Source organism: Panulirus ornatus, chromosome 13 (genome assembly GCF_036320965.1).
Source record: "Panulirus ornatus isolate Po-2019 chromosome 13, ASM3632096v1, whole genome shotgun sequence".
NCBI classification, from domain to species: Eukaryota; Metazoa; Arthropoda; class Malacostraca; order Decapoda; family Palinuridae; genus Panulirus; species Panulirus ornatus.
This window is the reverse complement of record NC_092236.1, coordinates 57,033,908-57,055,235: the sequence shown is the minus strand read 5'-3', so window position 1 is coordinate 57,055,235 and position 21,328 is coordinate 57,033,908. Positions and strand designations below refer to the sequence as shown.

The 21,328-nt window shown below is 45.0% G+C and overlaps 1 protein-coding gene across 7 annotated transcripts in view; it reads left to right on the top strand.

Moving 5' to 3' along the window:
* Positions 1 to 21,328, top strand: part of LOC139752928 (uncharacterized) — a 326,136-nt gene that overhangs the window by 297,641 nt on the left and 7,167 nt on the right. For all 7 annotated transcript variants that reach the window (XM_071668998.1, XM_071668997.1, XM_071668996.1 and 4 more), the window contains one exon: positions 4,077 to 5,856. In XM_071668998.1, the coding sequence (XP_071525099.1) occupies positions 4,077 to 5,856 (1,780 nt within the window). The remainder of the gene's footprint in view (positions 1 to 4,076; positions 5,857 to 21,328) is intronic.

The window sequence follows — 21,328 nt, the reverse complement described above, 5'->3', positions numbered from 1 at the left end:
ATCAGACAGCTTTCGACTTTGTCGAGTAAGGATGCAGAGATAGAATCACCCCAGATGCAACAGCAGTACTCCATATAGACGGATCATTCCTTTGTTTAAACGGAGCAATTCTAACAGAAATTTCGACAACTGAACAGGACTCGTAGTTTCTCAGTGACAGACTTCGATGATAACGTAATGTGGGGTTACCAAGACAGAGTGGATGTTTCAGTATTACCAAGTATGTTCACAGTCAAGTGATGGAATTACTGAAACGTCAAAGGAAAGAGGAAAGTTATGAGGAATTTTCGAGATGGGTAAAAACTGGGTCAAGGAAGCATTAAAAGTAACGAGATTTCGTCTACCCCCGCTGAGATATCCCGTCCAAGTCTTGGAGTTTATTGAGGAAATTGTGTGGAGACGAGATGCAGATTTTTCGGCGGTACAATAGAAAAATGAATATTTGTAATATTTTTAAAAAAATAATCATGAACCAACAATTGAGATGACATACCTCCCAGCAATCCAAAACTGTAAAGAAAATATTTTTTCCTGGTTTTCCTTCTCGAATGTGTCTCGTCCACGAGAGAGAGAGAGAGAGAGAGAGAGAGAGAGAGAGAGAGAGAGAGAGAGAGAGAGAGAGAGAGAGAGGCACTTGTCTACTGTAGGATCCACTAGGCGGACCCTAGTCCTCGAGTGTCGACTCCTGGTATATGACGTCCCACAAATTAGCTTAATGTGGTTGGTGGCGAAGCCGTGTTTACCCACTGGCCACCCGGATATTACCCTACTGGGTCCTACCTGCTGGGTCCTACCTGCTGGGTCCTACCTGCCTGGTAGTACCTGTAACTGGTCACGGTGAGGGGCGACGACGGGGGAGGCACGCCAACTTGAACTTAACCCTGGGATTAGTACCTCCATAAACACTACTTTATTTCCAGCTTGTCTTCGCCCTTCTGACATGAGGAATTATTGGCCACAGAGCATTCGTCTGAATGTCTTCTGATGCAAGATTTATGCATCTATGGGTTTTATATGTATATATATATATATATATATATATATATATATATATATATATATATATATATATATATATACATATATGTTTTTCTTAACATATGGTTGCTACTGTTAGACACGAGACTGATTTTCTAAGGGAAGTAAGAACCATAAATAACATCACGGTGAGCCACTTTATTTACGTCGGGTTTTTAAGAGCCTTTGGTCGTAAATAAAGAGGATCATGCGTGAGGCCCCGGATGATCCCCCGTACAGCACCTGCCCCACGGGGTCGAGTTCCTTGCCCCAGGTGACGCTGGGTGGGCGAGCGTCACCTGGGGCAGATAATCCAACCGCTCGGGTTCCATCTTGGAGCAGGTTCGTTTCCTTCTCTCGAAGCGGGATTCAGTTCTCTCCCTGAACGGGTTTCAAATCCCTCTCCCTGAGTGGGGTTCGGTTCCCTGTATCGGTTTGTGTTTCGGTTCCTTCGTTCGGATTGGGGTAGGTTCGGTTCCTTCTCTGGAACTGGCTTTCGTTTACTCATTTCAGAATGGGGTTCGATCCCCTATCTTTTGAGTGGGGGTTAGTTTGCAGAGCACAGACGAGAGCAACAAAGACAATACCAGAATTAATAGGAATAAGTAAGAGAAAATCTAGATGCCCTACATTTACCCAACATGGAAGAGAGAAGAGTTAAGGGTGACATGATTACAACTTTTCTGTCTAAACCATGACTTGACAGTGAACTGTTCATCGATTGATGTCGCGATAGGACAACCAGAGAACATGGCGTGAAATAGAGTAGGAAACTTATCAAAAATGGATGTAAAAAAGGATTTTAATAGTATGAGTGGTTGATGAATGGGATATCGGAATGAGGGAATAGTACATTCAAGCAGTATTCGTGAAAAATTTGTAGGTTTTACTCATTGAATCATCTGAGTGTCTTTCTACTCGTACCACACGAGTCTATAAGTTCCCGATCTTTTTTCTTTCACTATCATAAACAGCCTTGAAAGGACACAGAAGTCTGTTGCTGTTTGAATTCCTTTGTAAATGCAAAAAAAAAAAGTTTTATGATAGAGAAGATTCAAGTGATAGGGCCACACGAATGTTGATCTCTCTCCCTGTACAAGTAATTTCGTTTATGATAGGCAGTGCTGTATCTTCTATGCCATGTATGTTGTATCTCACAGCATTGTACGACAAATCATACGAATAACCAGAACCTCAACAGAATCATAATGGTGAAACAGTCAAAACTATAACTGAAACCACAGATTTTTTAAGAAGTTCCTCTGCTTCATTATATGTTTCATGCTTTATCTCGAAACTTGCTCGAAAAGATTCGCCAGGTCGGAGACTGGCATAGCACGGACCCTTAGTCTTTATTACGGCCACGTTTGTCCATTCCCCTATCTCGGAACTGCTTCGACCCATTTGCACTGGAAGTGAAAGATAATCAAAGGTGAAAAGCAGGTTGCATGGAGTGCTTGCTGCTTGTCGGAGCTTGGCGAAGCTTATCGGAGGTCACGTTACGAGCGAATGAGATCAAGTGAAGCCAGGTGGAAGACCTCTGGTGGGCGGTGTGGGGACTGGTTGGTGCTTGACGCCATCAGGGTCACTTGTTAAAACTGGATACGCTCTTCTGTTTGTCTGGTGTTATGCATGTGTCTATACGCGCCTGCGTCGGTCTGTTATTCCCTTTGTCTATATAATTTTGTCTTTGTTTGTGGGTATATGTTAGTTTAATGGTTTTTGTGTTTATTAGTGCGTTTCCTTGCGTACGTAGAAATTCAAAGCGTTTGTGTAAATACGTATATATTTAATGTCTTTTGTGTTTACTGAAATTTGCATGTATTCCTGCCAGTGTCTGCAATGTTTATCCTGTGCGTGCACGTTATGCATACTGATATGTAGTTCATATTGTCAAAGACACAGCTGTGTGTCCTTTACATATCTCTTGAGTCCTGTGCGCACACGATCGAATGTAGCTTACAATTTTTGTATCAAACGCCTGGAACATTTAAGCATTTATACAGCTGAAGACGTCTGTCTGGTTTAGAATGAGTGTCTATATGTTAGATTAAGAAAACAAAAGAACTGTCACTACTCAGAAGTTAACAGTTGATTCAGAAATATTTGTTTTACTTGAAACACTGAGAACTTTCGATACAAAGTGTTTTGAGAATACTGAAAATATATTTTCTTATCGTTTTAAATTGCCAGATTGGTTGAAAGGCTGTGATAGAAAGACAGGTCTTGTATTTCGTGTTTGATCTGTTGTTATAAGTGGGTGTTTCTCTTGACAGGGGTATCTTTACCTGGGTGTAGTAGATTCGGGCCATTCAAACCCTCTAATGCTCATTCCTGTCATCCCTGACCACCGTATTTCGTCCCACCCTGACCGGCACCACTGCCTCCCTCACCACCGCCATTCTCTTCCACCCTAGACACCACTAGTCCCTCTCTTCCTGGCCACTAGACTCTCCCTCACCACCCGGGCCTCCACAACCTGAACGGCGGATGGCATTGCTCATTGGTATAATCTTCACCCTGCCATTCTCTCTCTCTCTCTCTCTCTCTCTCTCTCTCTCTCTCTCTCTCTCTCTCTCCAAACTTCCAATGTTGCCGACACAGCCTTCCTGCTCGATGAAATATTTTCCAGAAAAATATCTCTCCGTAGCAGCTAGTAACTTCTTCCCTACAAAGGAAACGGATGAATTATTTGCAATTGTGTATGGGAGTTAGTCATCGTGAGTCTGGCAGTATCGCGCGGTGTCTATAGACGAGATATGGACACAATAGGAGCAAAACTTTACAGAAAAGATCTTATTGTCGTTGCTTATGTTTTCTCCAAGTATGTTGGTACCATGAAAATAAATGATTTTCTGTTATTTCATGCCTGCGACTGTTTCATTGATGTACATGATGTAACTTGTCTATAATCCGTAATTATGGCTTTTACTTTTGTGAATTTATATAACAAAGGTTTCCTCTATGTACGAATGTTTTCTCTGCAATGTTATTAGCAGTTACTCATGTGGACGTGTTCGTGTATTCGTACTTACCTGGACTTACCGCCTCTTCCTCAGGGTTCTCAACATGGGGGAAGAAGATGGGCAAGAAGCTGGAGCAGCTGACGAGAGGGGAGAGCAAGGAGCACATCCACTTCCCTCTCGGCTCCACCCGCACCCGCCGCAGGAACTGGCGGGTCAACAAGGACGTGGAGGCGATGCCGGCGGCGGCCAAGGACGCCAAGACCGCGCCCCGCCAGCCGCGACGGGCCAAGGTCGACCGCGTCGAGAGCATCCGTAACCTCTTTCGTCGCTCGCGCAGCTGGGACTCTGCGAAAGACTTGGAGGACTTGCCGGCAGCGAGGGTCTCGAAGGACTCCGCTGCTGACTGCGCCAAGAGCCCCGCCGACGATCCCGACAACGTTTACGAGTCCCTGAAAGACGCGGACACTGAGCCAGCGAGCCTGAAGGCGACCGTATTGTTTAGAAGTGCGTCAACGTCCCACCTGCCGAGCTGTGAGGCTGGCGTGGATGTAGAGGGCGTGGGCGGCGCGGGAGAGGGCGCCGCGGAGGGTGGAGAAGAGCTCGGGGAAGCAGAGTGTGAGGGAAAGACAAGCGATGGTGAGAAGTCGACCAAGAAAGGCCAGTTCCCGTACGCGTTCCTGAGATCCAGACTGACCTCGGTCGCGGAGGAACAAGCGACCGCTAGGGAAGAGTGTGGTGACAGCGGACGCGGCACCGGCAGCCACTGTGGCAGTATTTCCGACGTCAGGACCTCGTACTCGGAGACGTCAGACTCGAAGTCTTCGTTTTCCGAGAACTCTGACACCAAGTCGTCCTGTTCGGATTCGTCGGATAATAAATGGGTCAGAGAGGAAGAGGAAGAGGAGGACGACGGGGAGGATACAGCAGTGAAGGGAGAGGAAGGGAGAAGTGTAAGGATGAGGAGGGGTGAGGGGAGAGGCACGGAATCCACGCCTCGAGACGTCGTCTCGCCCATCCCTGCACCCACTGGCTTCGGCGATGGGGACTTCGTGGTGACGGTGCGTGTGCAGGGAAAGGGAGGAGAGGAAACACGCAGGTCTACCGTCTACATCAAGCGCGAGGCCAGCGAGGACATCGGTGATGAGGCCTCCAGGAAAACTAAACCTGTCAAACAGACGACCGAGAAGAAATTCGGAGGGAAGGGCGTCACGAGTCGACCTCTACTGACGGACGAGGAGAAGCTACGGGCGCGCACGGTCCAATGTTGTCACCACTGCCAACACTGCGGCGACCACCTGCCTACAGAAGAGGTTCCTCAGCCTCCAGTTAGGCGGCGCCCACGCTCCCAACCCCGCCTCCAAGCCCGGATGAGCTACCCAACCTCCAATGCCTCTGGCGATACCCTCTACGAGGTCATCTACCCCGAGGACGCGTACCCTAGACGCGCCTCGCTCGACCTTGACCGCCTCGACCCCAGGTTAGAACGCCCAGACCGTTTCGACAGACCGAATCGACTCGATCGGTTCGATCGCGAGGACCGGATCACGGACCAGATCTTCGAGCCGAGACGTCGGTACTCGCGGTCCGCGTCCCTGGACCGCGCGGAGTCCTGGAGGTGGCGGGACTCCATTCTGCCGGAGGATTGGGACGATGACTCCCTCTATAGCGAGGCGGGCTACCGGAGGAGGGCACCCAGCCTGCCGCGCCCCACGGGACCCGCCACTCTCCCGCAGCCGCCCCTCACCAACAAGACCTTCCGGCTCGTGCGGCTGGTGAAGGAGGATTCTGAAGAGGGACTCGGTCTGTACATCTCTGGCCAGAGGACGCTCGGTTATGTCATCGCTCACATCTTACCTGGTGGCCTCACGGATAGGTAAGTGCTTGATACATCCAGTTTTCTAACTAGCCATATGCTCCCACCACACTATCCAGAGCCCATAATTATGTACGTAGATCTACTTCATGCACCACATCCCCTATTCCGTAGGGCAGATATCATAAATCCGATACCAGATGGGTGCTAGCATCTTGCAGGAATATTCTAACTGTTGCATAGCGTTACCTCAAACTCTCCTCCTCCTCCGCCTCTTTCTTGCCCAGTAGCGACGCGGAAGATGTGCCGGAATGCAGATAGTGTTTACAATTAAGATTCGAATTGTCATGATAAGATTCCCATAAGGCTTGATGCGTCCTTGAGTTCTTGTTTACTGGCTGGATCGGGGCATATATACCTTTTTTTTTGTGTGTGTGTGTTCTCATCGGTTCTCTCAAAAGGTATTTTACTTTATTCCATTTCCCTGCATCAACCACTCGTCTCGGTATCTATATTTCCTTTTTTTATGATTCTCATTCTCCATTCTGCTCACTTGAAATCCTTTCGGAAAACCCATTTCAGTCGCTTGCAGCTTACGATTCGACCCCACTGGTATATAGACCCGTTTTCACAAGTTGCTACAATAGCGAGAACTGCATCACCCTTGACAATCGATGCTTCATTCAATGGCTCTATTTTACCGATCAAAACTCGAACTCTCTCTGACCTTTCAGAAATCTGAAAACCCGCCTTTCCACTCCATCGCCCCACTTGAAAGTACTGGAGAGATCTCTCAAAACTCCTACAATATCATTGGCCATTTTCCTGCCCACCTGGCAATAATATGAAATCCGCCTTCACTCTCACGAACGCAATAACCCTGCTTTTAAATGCAATCGCACTTAATTTTCTTTTACATAGATATTCCACATCAGACGCCTTCACCGTATATAATGTGTGTGTAATGCGAGCGTGTGTATATACATATTTGGGAATACAGACAGTCTCTTCAAATAACTTCCCCAAAGGAGCCCACATTTCCTTACAACTGGAAGTAGCGCAGCGTTAGGCTGTAGGAGCCTCTGAATAAGATATCCTTTGTTACTTCAGGACTCTTTCTCAGAAGTCCAGTGGTAACTATAGATGAATAGAATTAGATATAACCGCTAACCCTTTCTAACCCTACCTAACCTAACCTAACTTAACCCATTCTGGCCATAAGTTGTTTCTTTATAAGAAAGAGTTGCTTGCTGGTAAATCTTACACCAGTGGTGAGTTTAAAAGCATCGCTGACGCTGTCGAGATGCAGAAAAATGCTGAAGGATCGTTGAACTGCAATAAAATGGTTTATGTTGGTGATGGCTGTGTGGGCGCGCGTGGGGTGACGGGGTACGATGACTTCTAGTGAAGTCCGATCCAAACCGACCTCGTCCCTCCCTCCCTCCATCCTTCTCCTGACCATCGCCACCGTTTGGTGTTGATATATGGCAGGAAACCAAGCGTGAACGTTGCAAAATATTGACCACATAATTTTGTAGTAGCTTTACGGAGAATGCGCCACTTGCCATATCTCGTTTAACTATTTCTTTAAGTAGCGTATGAACGCTTCTCTGTTACGAAGAAATGTTCCACAACATATATGTGTATTCTTTTTCTGTTGGTTCAGTTACCAGAAGTGAATTTCGTGTCATGTATTTAGTTTTTGCAACTTTTCCCTTCCAAAATGTTGGGCCACTGTTTATCTATTTCGTCTTTTTTTCTACTAACAGACTGAGCAAAAATCCACCAGCTACAAGCAAATTGATTGATTCAGAATAGGAAAATAGTCATCCAAATCACAAAGGTGGATAGCTATATAGATTCGTGTGTTTGTTACTTTAGAATTCTTAGAATATTAAGGAAAATTGACTTGGACTACGCATGAGTTATTTATAAACATGACCACCCTATTCATGGTTTTCAGTAAACAAGTGTTTGAACTGACCCTTTCCGGTCAGTTCATATCCATCTTTTTCTACGTGCGAGTCGAGATCGTAGTGAAGATGAGCGCGTAGTAAAGATGAGTGCGTAGTGAAGATGAGAGCGTAGTGAAGGTATACTTTAGGATAACACGTAAGGATATGGTGATGAATACGAGGATAGTAAGGGTGACCTTTGACCTAACTGGTAAGGATGTAGTGAAAGTGCTGTAATGAACGTGACCTTTGAAATGAAGTTAGGATTATCGTGGATGCAGTGAAGATGATTTTATTTGTCTTCCTCCCTTGTAAATATGATGGTGAGTGAGTGTATGGAAGAAAACATAATACATTCGCTTCAGAAAATCCTGGAATTTATAGTTTAGATATTTCCCTTTATCAAAATCTAAATGGAGAAGGTTGAATTCTACATCAACTTTCGTATAAAAAAAGTAAATCTATATTTCCAAAGGGTTTTCCTAAACATACAATATTAGTTTTGCTGCATCGAACATTTTTTCATGTCATTGTTTATTGTATTTATTCCTGATAAGATTCGCTTTTTGATACAATTTGTCCATTTAATGTTAATCAGATCTCAACCTCGTAGGGGGACTTCTGCATTACAGCCCCATCCCCCGCTACGCTTTGAATCGCATTACTAAATGACTGTAATTGAAAAAGTTTATTAATATATCACCCATGACCAGTAATTCATATTTGTTTTTTTCTATGAAAAACAAAATCATGTAAAACCAAAAAACAAAGAATCTAGAAATTTAACGAATAAATCAAAATTAGATTATTTGCGACATTTCCACCTTTTTATGTTTCAACCATTGGTAATTTTGTTTTTATTACTAAAAGAAGAAAGGTGAGAATTTAGACCACCAGAGGACAAAAGTAAAATAAAACAAATTCTTATTTCAGAAGTGTAGCCTACATCCGTGTATGAGCCAAATGCAATTGAAGGAAATTCGCTTGCAAGAAGCGTGAACACACACACACACACACAGACACACACACACACACACACGCACACACACGCGCGCCGAATATACAAACATTCAAATGAGCCACTAGTCTAAACTTAACGAAACCTAAGCAATATATCAGACCATTAGACCTCGTGAATTAAAGATGTAATCAAATGAAATTTGAATATGCAAATACCGCAGGTGGGAAAAAATCATGGTAAGGTCCCGAATGGCTCAGCATTCATGTTAAAACAACGAGAGATAATCTCTCCCATTACTATACTCATACCCTCGACCAGAATGGGAACAAATGCGATTGAGGAGACTACATGGGACGATCCGGATGGTTCGAAACATTCGAAACTGTTCGGGTTTTCCCGGTGCTTGCAATTGTGCATGCTGGTTCTCTAACGAAACAGCTGATGGGAGAGTACACGTATATAATTCCAATGTGATTACTCTCTGTGATCACTCTTGTTTTGGATTAGTTTGTAATCACTAGTTGTGGGATTACTATTTATTAGTTTATGATTACTGAGTTTTTTGGGGGTTTTTTTGCTTACACTTAATTGTTTTTGGTTTATAGATGATCGTCTTCCGCAAAAATTGATTCATTTCTCAATCTTTCCAATAATTAGCACAGCTCCCCATCATGGCCGTCTTGGGTGAAAGGACACGAAACAATGAAAAGGAAATGTAAATGATATTCATTATGGCTACGTACGTGCTTGTAGACCTGACTATTTAAAGGTAAAAAGAAAAGCTACAGGAAGACAAAAGAAAGAAGGGGATTATACAGCTACGCAGTTTGAAAGAAGGAAGAAAGGAATGGAGTTATTGATGATTCCTCGAGTAATTGCCTGGCTATGTAATTATTTTGTTACATATGATTCTACTCTGTGTGATTACCATTATCTGCTGGTGATGTCGGCCACAAAAGCAGCAGCACCGAAGAATATTCTCGCTTGCTTACGGGTCTCCTTCCCCTCCTGGCCCTTCTCATAACCTCACTCGAGCTGGCTGAGACGCCTCTTATGTGACCGGTTCAGTCACTGTCTTGTACGTGATCTCTGGTGAGCATTGAACCCAGCTACCTCCTTGTCCAGTGTTGTATCTTCCTGTCTGTGGCCTACGGTCTGAGTGATTCAGTCCCCAACAGAAAGGATAAAACATATGGTTTAAGACTCTTAAATGGTCGTTGTCTCCTAAAAAGAGATGGTTTTTGAAGTCTCAGTCCTTCAAATGTGGTTTGTGGAGACGTGATCTTCCAAAAGGGATGGTCTGTGGAGACGTGATCTTCCAAAAGGGGTGGTTTGTGGAGTCCTGATCCTACAAAAACCTTGTTTTGAGGGATCATAGTCCCCCTCTTAAAGGCTTAACGGAGGGTCATATCTCTCTCTCTCTCTCTCTCTCTCTCTCTCTCTCTCTCTCTCTCTCTCTCTCTCTCTCTCTCTCTCTCTCTCTCTCCCCCCCTTCCAAAGTTGGTCTGGAGAGTCTTGCCTTCTCTGCTATAGTACGTGCTGGAGAATATCCCACCCACCACATTGGAGTTGCTTCCCCCCAAGGTAATTGATTGGTCTAGCAAAATCCATAGTGCCTCAAAAGTTGGTCTATTTGGTCATACTCCCATGGTAATTGGTCTAGGGGGTCGTATTCCTCTAATACCTCGTCTACTAAGGCAGTAGGTACTTTAATAGGGTGTTGGTCCCACGAGGAAATGATCTACCAGGGTTGTGGTCCCTCGATAGATAGTTTACCAGGGTTGTAGTCCCATCAAAAGACGAAGTCTTGAGATCTATTCTATCCAGTAAGGTCGTTTGTTCAGCGGTCGCCTTAATCTTGATAGTACAACAAGTAGAGTCGGGTTCTCTCGTTAGTCGATTTCGATAGTTGTGGTTCCCTTAGGAGTTGGTATGGAGAGTTAGTCCCCTCTAACAGACCCTTTAGACGATGGTCCTTTAATACCCTACACTCGGTAGTAGTCTTGTATGGCTTTTCCGACCGTCTCCCGAACGATAGCATATGGTCTGTTAAGTGAGGTTGGGTCTATACCATAGTAACAGCTGGTCTTAATGGGGTCATGGTTTTTCCCCCAAATCCTACCTAAACTGTTGGTCTAGACAGTCGGTCCCCCTTCCCTCCTACTTCTTGCCACTCAGACCCAAACAGTTGGTCTAGGCAGTCGGGTCTCCCCCTTCCTCATCCCACCACTCAGACCCAACAGTTGGTCCAGACGGTCAATAAAGAAGGGGAGGAGAAAGATATTACGTATATACAGGCTCGATGTGCCCGGCAGGGGTGACGTTACGGGGTTGTGGCCTCCCCTACACCCTACAAGTGGCAGATATTGATCCATCAGTTGGTCGTGTGGGGAAGCACAGACTCTACGACTGGGGAAAATGTCAGGTCCTCGCTAATGGTCTTCTCTCTATTCTCCCAGCTCAGCCCAGCCTGCGCACGCACCGTGTTTCTGCTGGTGAAGCTATGCGTACCGGTTTGAGGTGGAACTATGGTAGGTTCGAAGAACCTCCTGAACACCATCGTAAGGTATACATGAACTGTACAAAAGACTCGTTTCGCAAAACAACGTGATTCGAAGCTTCACTGAGGCAATTTTTGAGACTGCAGGGTTTTGGAAGGAGGATAACTGCTATATTCTGAACAGAAAAGTATTACATAATTGTTCTCCCTATTGATGTCACATGAATATGGAACACGAGACTGGAGTAGATCTTGCTGTATATTGTTTTATAATGAGACCTGATATACTGAAGGTTAGTTAGTTAATTATGCAAGCCCACGACCCCCTTGTATGGGGACTCTAGTGACTTCAAGGCTGTACTCCACGCAGGAGCAGGTTAAAGTGGACTCCAGTGGGATGTGGAGGTCCTCGACTATGAAGATAGTCTCGTCTGAGATGACTGTACAGCAGACAGTGTCCGGTAATGCTATGTATTGAAGGTGTATGACTATTCAACTAGCCAGATCAAGAAAAGAAACTAAGAACTTTCTTCTTTTTTTTTTTGTCATAACCACGACTTAGTCCGACACGCGAACGTGGGTCAAGGTGTTGACAAACCTCTCTCTCTCTCTCTCTCTCTCTCTCTCTCTCTCTCTCTCTCTCTCTCTCTCTCTCTCTCTCTCTCTCGTCTTTAATGCACAGTTGCATCGCTTGATGTGTTAATTGTCCTGTGAGTGGGCGGAGCGGTGTGCTCTAATGATGCCTTTGAGGGATGTAGCGTAAGGAATACCTGCACGACAACAGGGTGGGGCCCTCCGCAACGACAAGTTGAGCACCTCCACAACGACGAGTGGTAGGAGCAGCGGTGGCAGCGCCCCCAGTCACCCCTCGCTGAAGTGGCCTCATTTGTGAGCCGACACCAGGAGGAGGAGGAGGAGAGACACCACCTCACCTGAGGCAGTCAAGTGCCAGGATAAAAACCAGGAGAGACGCGGAGGATGTAGTGGGCGTGAGGAGAGCCACCTGGGAGGAATGCTTCACCTCCCTCGCTCTCTTGGGGTAGTCAAGGTGTTGACACGCCTTCAGAGGGGAGCGGTTGCCTCCCTCCCCCCTTTCACTTTGGGGGGGGGTAGTCCCAAAGCCACCCCTTGACAAGGGGTGGTCCCTACGCCACCCCTTTCATGTGGGGTCGTTCCTACGCTACCCCCTTTAAAATCTAAAGCAGCTTCGCAAATTATGATTATAATTTTTCATTCATTATCATTATTATTATTATTATTATTATTATTATTATTATTATTCACCCTGGGGAAATCTAGAGCTAATTAAGAGCGAAGACCCTTTTCCCATATACCACACTCTTTCTCGTCCAAGGGTCTTATATAATTAAGAGATTCGACCCCGGAGCTCTCGGAGCTTCGACACCACCTTATGAAACGCGTCCGTCTGTTTCGTGCGAGAAGCTTCGTGCGCTCGTGCTAGTGAGACTTGAGCCTGGTGGAGGAACACAGAGGTATGTTGATGGTAACCCCACAGGGATGGTAATGGATTATGTACGTCTCGTATATACATCCTTAAAGTGTAATGTGTCTTCGTAAAACACGTCCGCCTCGCCGCTACATAGGGGTGAAAAAGAATAAATGTATATTCACATGCAAGCACGTACGTTTCTCTCTCTCTCTCTCTCTCTCTCTCTCTCTCTCTCTCTCTCTCTACGCGCGAGCCCTGCCTTTTTGGCTGAATTTCGTTGTAGGCACTCTTGCTTTGTTTATCTATCTCTATGAATCACTCGTTATTTTCCCTCTTTCATTCTAACATTAAACTCTTTCTACCGTTCCTTTATTTTTCATATCTCTTTCTCTTCTCCAATTCCTACGGCCAATACCTGAAGCTAAGACCCTTTACTTCGCGAAGAACGTCTTCGTTTGCATAATGTGTGTGCGTGTGTGTGTGTGTGTGTGTGTGTGTGTGTGTGTGTACACAGCAAAGCTGGTGAGGAGAGGCAGGAGTTCCTCCCAGTTACCTGACCAGGGCTCCTGGTGGTGTCATGAGCGAACTGACTGAAATCTTTGGTCATTTAGTTCGTGGTCACGATCGCTTAACAGTACAGCAGTCTGGACTGAACCATTAGGGTCTTTCATCCTTCCCCTTTCCCATCTCCTTCCAGTAAAACTCCCTCCCAAAGTCGTGTATTTTCCAGAGCACCACCTCTCCTCTCCTCAGTCTTTTCCCAACTCGCCTTCCTCTAAGAACCCTCCATAACATACCCGTTTTCCTCTAAATCTTCATCCTCCTAGCACCTCTTATCCCTTTTCGATTAACAGGCAAGAAAAAGATATTCATAGCTTTACCCCCAGCGCCACCTAGCTTTGGAGAGAGAGAGAGAGAGAGAGAGAGAGAGAGAGAGAGAGAGAGAGAGAGAGAGTACTTGGCACTATTTATCAAACGTAAACTTTATGCATCTACCTGTATCGCTATGTAACATATGTAACACATCAACAAATCGGTTCGAGACTACAGTTGTCAGTTATATATCTTTCTTTCATACTATTCGCCATTTCCCGCGATAGCGAGGTAGCGTTAAGAACAGAGGACTGGGTCTTTGAGGGAATATCCTCACCTGGCCCTCTTCTCTGTTCCTTCTTTTGGGAAAAAAAAAAAAAAAAAAAAACGAGAGGGGAGGATTTCCAGCCTCCCGCTCCCTTCCCTTTTAGTCGCCTTCTACGACACGCAGGGAATACGTGGGAAGTATTCTTTCTCCCCTATCCCCAGTTATATATATATATATATATATATATAAGACAAGTTGCCTTTTTATTGTAGCACTGAAGCTTGGCTAAAGGTAGACTTAGATTCCCCATCTGAGTAAAACTTTCATAACTTTGAGAATATGTATTCTACGCAAACTTTTACATTGTCTGTCTCTTCGAGGGTCGGTACATGATTTCTACAGACACGTTATTAAATGATAAAGCTATTTTATATACACGGTTTTAAACTTTTTTTTCTTGATTATATGACCTGGTATCATGTGGTTGTGTGTAACATCCAATAACCTCAGGATCCGGGTGCCAGCGCCCCTGGCGGAGATATTATTAATACTCCAACACCCTTACTACACGTCCGAGCTCAGCCTTAATTGGAAGCGTTGGGGGTGTCTCCGAGGAGCGCCCTCTCTCCACCCTCGCCTCAACTACATACAACGGAGGCAAAAAAAATATATAAAAAAGATGCATCACTTTTACATCTTTTATCATTAACGGTAAATCACGCACCCCTAGATTATATACAACGTGTGTGGTTGGTTTCCCCTCCAACACAAAGGACGAAGTACGATAATTTTGTGTCGTGTGTACGACAGCGAGTGGTTTGTGTACCTTCCCAGTGACAACAAGACGACCACCACGGTCGACTGGAGGTTTATTACTGCTTACTATTGTCTGGCGATGGTTTATAACATTGCGAATCTCTTTTAAAAAAACCCACTGGTGTGGTTCGACGTGCGTAACAGACCACCACTGGAAGATTACGGGAGATTATGCCAGTCTAGAGTGAGAGACAGACAACAGGAGGAAGAGAATGCATGGGTTCTCTCTGCCTCTCTCGACACTCGGGCCGCCATATAATATCGACGGCGGGGGGGAAAATGGTAGCGATCTGGGGCAGGTTGGTCGTAAACACAGCGGTGAGGGTTGCGAGGACGCAGGGCTTACGACAGCCAGCGGTGTATGTGGGGAAGGGGGGAGAGAGAGAGAGAGAGAGAGAGAGAGAGAGAGAGAGAGAGACAGAGAGGAAGGGCCTACCCCTCCCCTCCCCCCATCCCCGGAAACTTGAGGACGAGGCTATGGTATCGTTCTGGAAAGGTAGGAGGAATAGGAGTGTGGAGGGAGGGCGGGAGGGTGTGAATATGGGATACAGAGCCAGGGAATAACCAGAGGACTTGAGAAGGGGGACAGCTGTAATATAGGTGATGCATACTGGGAACGTGACTTGGTTCGGGAGCGTGTGTGACTGGGGTCAATGTCGCTCGCACGGGAGAGGCTCGCCACACACACACACACACACACACACACACACACACTATGGGAAAACCTCGGGAAAAATCTTTGTTCTCTTTAGGGAAAACCTCTTATGTTTTTTATCCAACACTGGCCTTTGTTACAGAACTGATTAGGTAAATAATTATAACTTATACTTACCCGTGTCTATTCACCGCTGTGTACATAGTACATATGTAACTTTACTGATCTCAAAATAGGTTTTTTCCTCAATGAGCTTAAGGCAAGATCGTGTGATAAGGATACGCTTCCCGAAACTCGCCTTTCAGTCCAAGGTCCTATATACATATGGGGTCATTCATACACACATTGAAGGATCTGCAACAGACGTATGAATAATTGTATAGCTTCCCCCCAGTGAATACGACCAATATACGTATGAATGATCGTATGTCTTCCCCCGATGTACACGGTGAATACGGACGGCCTCGTCTTCGTTGTGCTCCTGAAATCTTAACGTTCCCCGTAGTCAGGATCCGTGGAATGCTGAAGCACCGTCAGGAGATCCTAACCACGTGACTCGACCCCATACTGTCCTTCCATGTACCCGTAAGTTCTTCAACTCCTCCAGTGTGCTTCTGCAGACTTCATCCACTCCTCCCATGCACTCCCCTGTACTTCAGCTCCTCCCCTCATGTCATTCATTTCCCTCCTGTGTGACGCTCTGGTCGGATGAACCCCATATATATCTGCTTGGGGTATGTCTGTAGTCCCCAGCGAGGTGCGTGAGGTAGGTGTGGTGGCCGGGTGTAGCCACGTCCGACAGGATTTCCGTTGATATAAGCATAACAATAGCTATAGATACCAGTGTGCTGTACGACTTGACAACTTGAGTAGGACGATTTAATGCCTTGAATGGGACGTCTTAACCTTCTGAGAACGACGAGTTAACCCTTGACAATGACGACTTAACCCCCTTGAAAATGATGACTACTACGACTCGACCTCTTGACTGCTACGACTCAAACCCTTGAGTGGGACGTCTTAACTCCTTGAGTGCGACGACTTTACCCCTTCAGCACTGCAACTTAACCCTTCGACGGCTACGACTTAACTCCTTGAGTACGATGACTACTCCTCGTAACTAAAGAGATGGCGTTATTGTACTCAAAAAGAGAACAGGAGGGGGCAAGACTTTCAAAACTTATTACGAACTTGTTTTCCTAAGAACATCCGACAATATAACGTGGAAAGTCTCTAGCTTGTGATGCAAAACAAGGCAGTGTTTCGACAACCACTGACCCACCCAGGCAAAGAGTACGATTCAAATCTCCATTCTAGGCCAGACATTCACGTGAACCCATGGGTAAGAATAGATTCGATGCCAAGGGAAAAATACGGCATAATTCGGATAATAAGAAAATCGCCTGATTCACAGAAGCAGTTATGTCTAACAGTTGTTTGGGAGGTGAGGGTTGATCCTAGTGTGGTACATGGTTGAGATAGAACTATGTTACGTATAGAGTAACTGTGTGTCTAAGACTTATTCTAAGGGAAGGTTTTACGAGACCGAATATTCCTCTTGCAAATAAAGGTCTTTTACAATATACGAGAGGCGGAGGAATCGGACACACACACACACACACACACACGCAAAAAAGATCAACAGTTTGATGACGTAATGTTGGGGGTCACAGTTTTCTCAAAATTTGCTGCATTTCTACTCATGACTTTATACTGGTGCATAGTTGATGACTGTGTGGTTGAGAAATCTCCGACATATGATCGGTGTTTCTAGTCCAAGTTCCTTCTGTCAATCGTACAGTTTTGAACGTACAAGTCCAGAGTTATATGACAGTATGACAAGCGAGGGACATGTGTAGCTTAGCAAAGGAGCTAATGTCTACTCTCGACACGAGTGGAGACTGGAGGTACTGAGAGTTCCGAAGCGATGACCTGCTTTGAAGGTGAAAACAAAGCATAAGTCTCTTAAAAAGAAAAAAAAAAGAATATATATATATATATATATATATATATATATATATATATATATAAACACACACAAGGAATTAGCAAAAAGATACACGAGAAAATAAGACTCGCTCGACCAACTCTCTCGATCTAACTTGGATCGAAATTGACCAAAACGGCGCCAACGCCCCGTATCGTCTTACAACATTGCCTCATCGAGAGGGGTCCCTACCCGCAATAATAGGATTAGCGACCCCGGGTAACGTCCCTGGACACTCCTGTAGGATCTCGATGTCCTTCAGCTGCCGTAGCTTTGGACCACGCCCGCGCGCACCCATCGTCAGGAGCCGTGTAAGGTGGCAAAAGTGACATCATCGGGTCAGGTGTTCGGCCCGACCGACCACCGCCGCCTTCAGGTGTTGGTGTCTGGTGTTGTGGAGACCTTCGGGTTCTCTTGTTCTTCTCGGGCTTCTTCCTTGATCACTCGGTAGTTTCCTACACCTCCCATGCAATTCCTAAACCTCCCATGCACTTCCTACACCTCCCATGCACTTCCTACACCTCCTATGCAGTTGTATCCACCTCTTCCAGGTTATACCGTTGTGCCCAAGGGTCGTACCGTCGTACTCAAGGGTCGTGGCCAAGAGTAGGATCGTCGTGCTCAAGGGTCGTTCCTAAGAGACTTAACCGTCGTGCTCATTGGTCGTGGCATTTCTCCTCAAAGATCAAAGCTGATCGTGTTGAAGACCTTGACCCACCAAGTCCTGACCAGCGGCGTCTCTCAAGGGTAGAAAAACACTCCCAGTTATGTGTATAATGAAGAAATACTTTCACCCTTTGTAGGAATAACTGCGCTCTGCTTTGAGACTGTGTTCCGTTGGCGTGCTGTTTTAAAGTCTGTGTTCCGTTGGCGTGCTGTTTTAAAGTCGGTGTTCCGTTGGTGCGCTTTGCTAATGTCTGTGTTTCCCTTGGCGTACTGTTTTATCTGTGTTCCGTTGATGATCTCTTAAATCTGTGTTCCATTGATATGCTCTAAGTCCGTGTTTCGTTAGTGTGCTGTTTCAAGGCCGCTTTCCGTTGGTGCGCTCTGTTTTAAGTCCGTGTTGTGTTGGTGCTCTGTTTTCAGGGCCGTGGTCCGTTAGAGTGCTCTGTTAACGGCTCTGTCATGTGTGCGAGTCAGATGAAAAAAATGAAACTATTCTGTTTTTCCTTAAAACATGTTAATATTGTTGATTGAACTGCTCGCAACGCCTGTAGGGAAGGTTGTTTAAACTGTCAGAATTAATGTTTCCCCATTTCTACCCTTTTCTTTTTTCCAAAGTTGCTAAATCCTGCTGAAATAAGCGCAGCAAATTTGATTAGCATGTTTTACTTGAACATTGACAACATGAATGATGATGATTGCGGTTGTTGTGTGTGTGTGTGTGTGCGTCAAACTGCTACTAGAAGAAAATTATACAAATCTTTTCATGAGGACTGACTTGTTCGTTGCCTTTAGATGAATGAAAAGTCCGTTACAAGAGCCACTGCCGATAATCCCCAAGAGAGGCAAATGTTTTATTAATTTCATAAATAGTGCGTGACCACTCCCGCTGAAACTTGCACGGAATCTGGCTAGGCTCTCGACATCCTAAGCCACACACACACACACTCCTCTCGCTCGATCGCGTCAAATCTCTCTCTCTCTCTCTCTCTCTCTCTCTCTCTCCGCATTGCATGTGAATTTTTCAGGAATAATAATCAATACGCTTGCTGGATAATTCCGTGCTGTGCTTTGCTCTCTTCGCATCATCTACAAGGAAATGTATTTGGCTTGAGGAACTCGAACCTTGTTTACCGCTCACGCTTGGCAAAGCGCATCTCTGCAGCAATTCTCCGCCTGGGTTTGTTGTGGTATTACACGAATTCATAAATAGCTAATGAACTTGCTATGCAGGCCCGTATTCGTACATATTTATATCTTGCCTTGCATGGGTCAGTACGAATAATTGCAATTTCCCAGCCAGGAGCAAAGTCATTTTTGACAGAGTACAAATCCATTCTTTAATGTAGTCGAAGCCATTTAATACGGAGTGATGAAGCTGGATTCTGAGAAGCGGTAAAGTTTTCTCGCTTTTTAAGGTCAACTAAAACTGGTGCAGTTAGCGGGAAAGCTGGTCATAGTATTATGTGGATACACGCGAGCCCAGGTTTGCTTAGGCGAGACGTTTCGGGAAGCCATTTGCATATAAATGAGAATCAAGAGGGCACCAACTCTTGTCATATATTATCTTGCGAGTTAGAGCGTTTACCTAGCCATGGGTTCGGCAAGAGTGGGGATCGTGTTTACCCCTTGGTAACTCGGGGTTCCACAGTTTCACTTTTGATCTAATGTACTAAATTTCTGTAACTGTCCACTAAGATCTGGAAAACGCTACATTTATTGAGGGAGATGATTATAGTTGTAAATATGCTTTTCCCGCATTGATTAACTTCGCTGAAATTGGTGTTTTCACGGATTATCCTTTTGTATGAGACAAGTGCTTTGTGCGGGCACTTTTCGCTAAATGAAACTGTGAATTTGCAACACTGAAGGACTGTTCTGCTGCTGACTTGGTTCTGTACCTACAGTATTTTCCTGTACATTTCTACATTATCATTGAATTGTTAGATGTATTAAACCTCATTCCTCGTTCAATGCGATACATAATGACACCCATACAGGATACAGACGGACACACAATTGATTGTCTGTGTTACAGAAACGTCTAGTAATTAATGCATATTTCTATGGACACGTGATTTCCCATCTTCATAACATTGTGTTCGTCTGTCGTGTGTCCTCGTGTACCATTCATTCATTCCTATCCTTCTATCTTCCATCACCCTGGTCGATCAGTCCCTCGTATTCATTTTAACGTCCTAAAGATTCCATTTTTTTCTTCCTTAACGTTTCCACAGACTCGTATTTCATCAGGCGCCTCTACGCCAGATCTGTTGCTCCTTTCCACCACCCATTTCATGTATATCAACAGAGGTAAACAGATAGATAGACAAAAGCTTCGAAGTCCCCTTCAGCTCGTCACCCCCAAGTTACGCCCACCGTAAACGGGAATCGTCAAGCTACGATGCTCGCTCATACATAGCCTATTTTAAACACTGCGGTTGCTATCCTCGCCCGCGTCCGGCCGGCGTCCTGGTCTAGATTTGCCGAGCGCACCGCCACACCGGAAGGGAGTTGGCAGTTTTTGTGTGTGGGGGGGGGAGGGGGAGGAGGAGGAGGTGGTGGTGAGTGTGGAGAACCCTCAGCCGGTACTCGCCCACCACAGACCGCGAGGCAAGAACCGTCTTTATGACCCGGAATTAAATCACGTAAATCAAGCTCCCATGTTCGGGTTGATTTCCGGTAATAACCTAGGGTCGCGTACCGGTGTGGCTATATTACATTAGCTAAGGTTACCTTAGTAACAGCTGATAATGTTACAACAACTATTTTTGACCTTATTGATTTATTGGATCATTCATTCATTCAATTCATTCCTGAACAGCATGCAGTGGTAACACGTTAGATATGTAGTTTCGCCGTAAATTGATACAGATTACAGTAACATGTAATGCTTTTTAGTCCTTTTGTGTTAATCTGCACATTTGCGTGCATTTCAACGCCCTTTGTTTGGGGGAGGAGGAGGAGGCAAACTCGCTAAACCTGATATGGAAACCTAAAAAAAAAAAATGCCAGCTGAACCCTGCTGGTCATTATCCAGGTTAGTTCACCTTTGACATTTCGAAAAGAAAACGCAGGTGCTGAAGTTAAACCTGCTGGTCTGCTAGGATAGGATGATACCTGCTCGAGAGAAACGACCATTGAAAAAATAAAACAGCTACTTGTGAACATACGTACGGTCTCTTAGACGCATATAGCGCATATATAGACACATGCATTATATATATATATAAATATATATATATATATATATATATATATATATATATATATATATATATATATATATATATATATATATATATATATACGGAGAGATGTAGGAGAATACATCCAATCATTATTCAACCTTGAACAGGAGCCCCCCTCTCCACAGTACGGTAACCAATAATATTGACCTTACAGTGCGTCAAAATCCAGTCGTTTACCTCAAATGTGTTCGTTTTATTAGGTTTTCAGAGTTC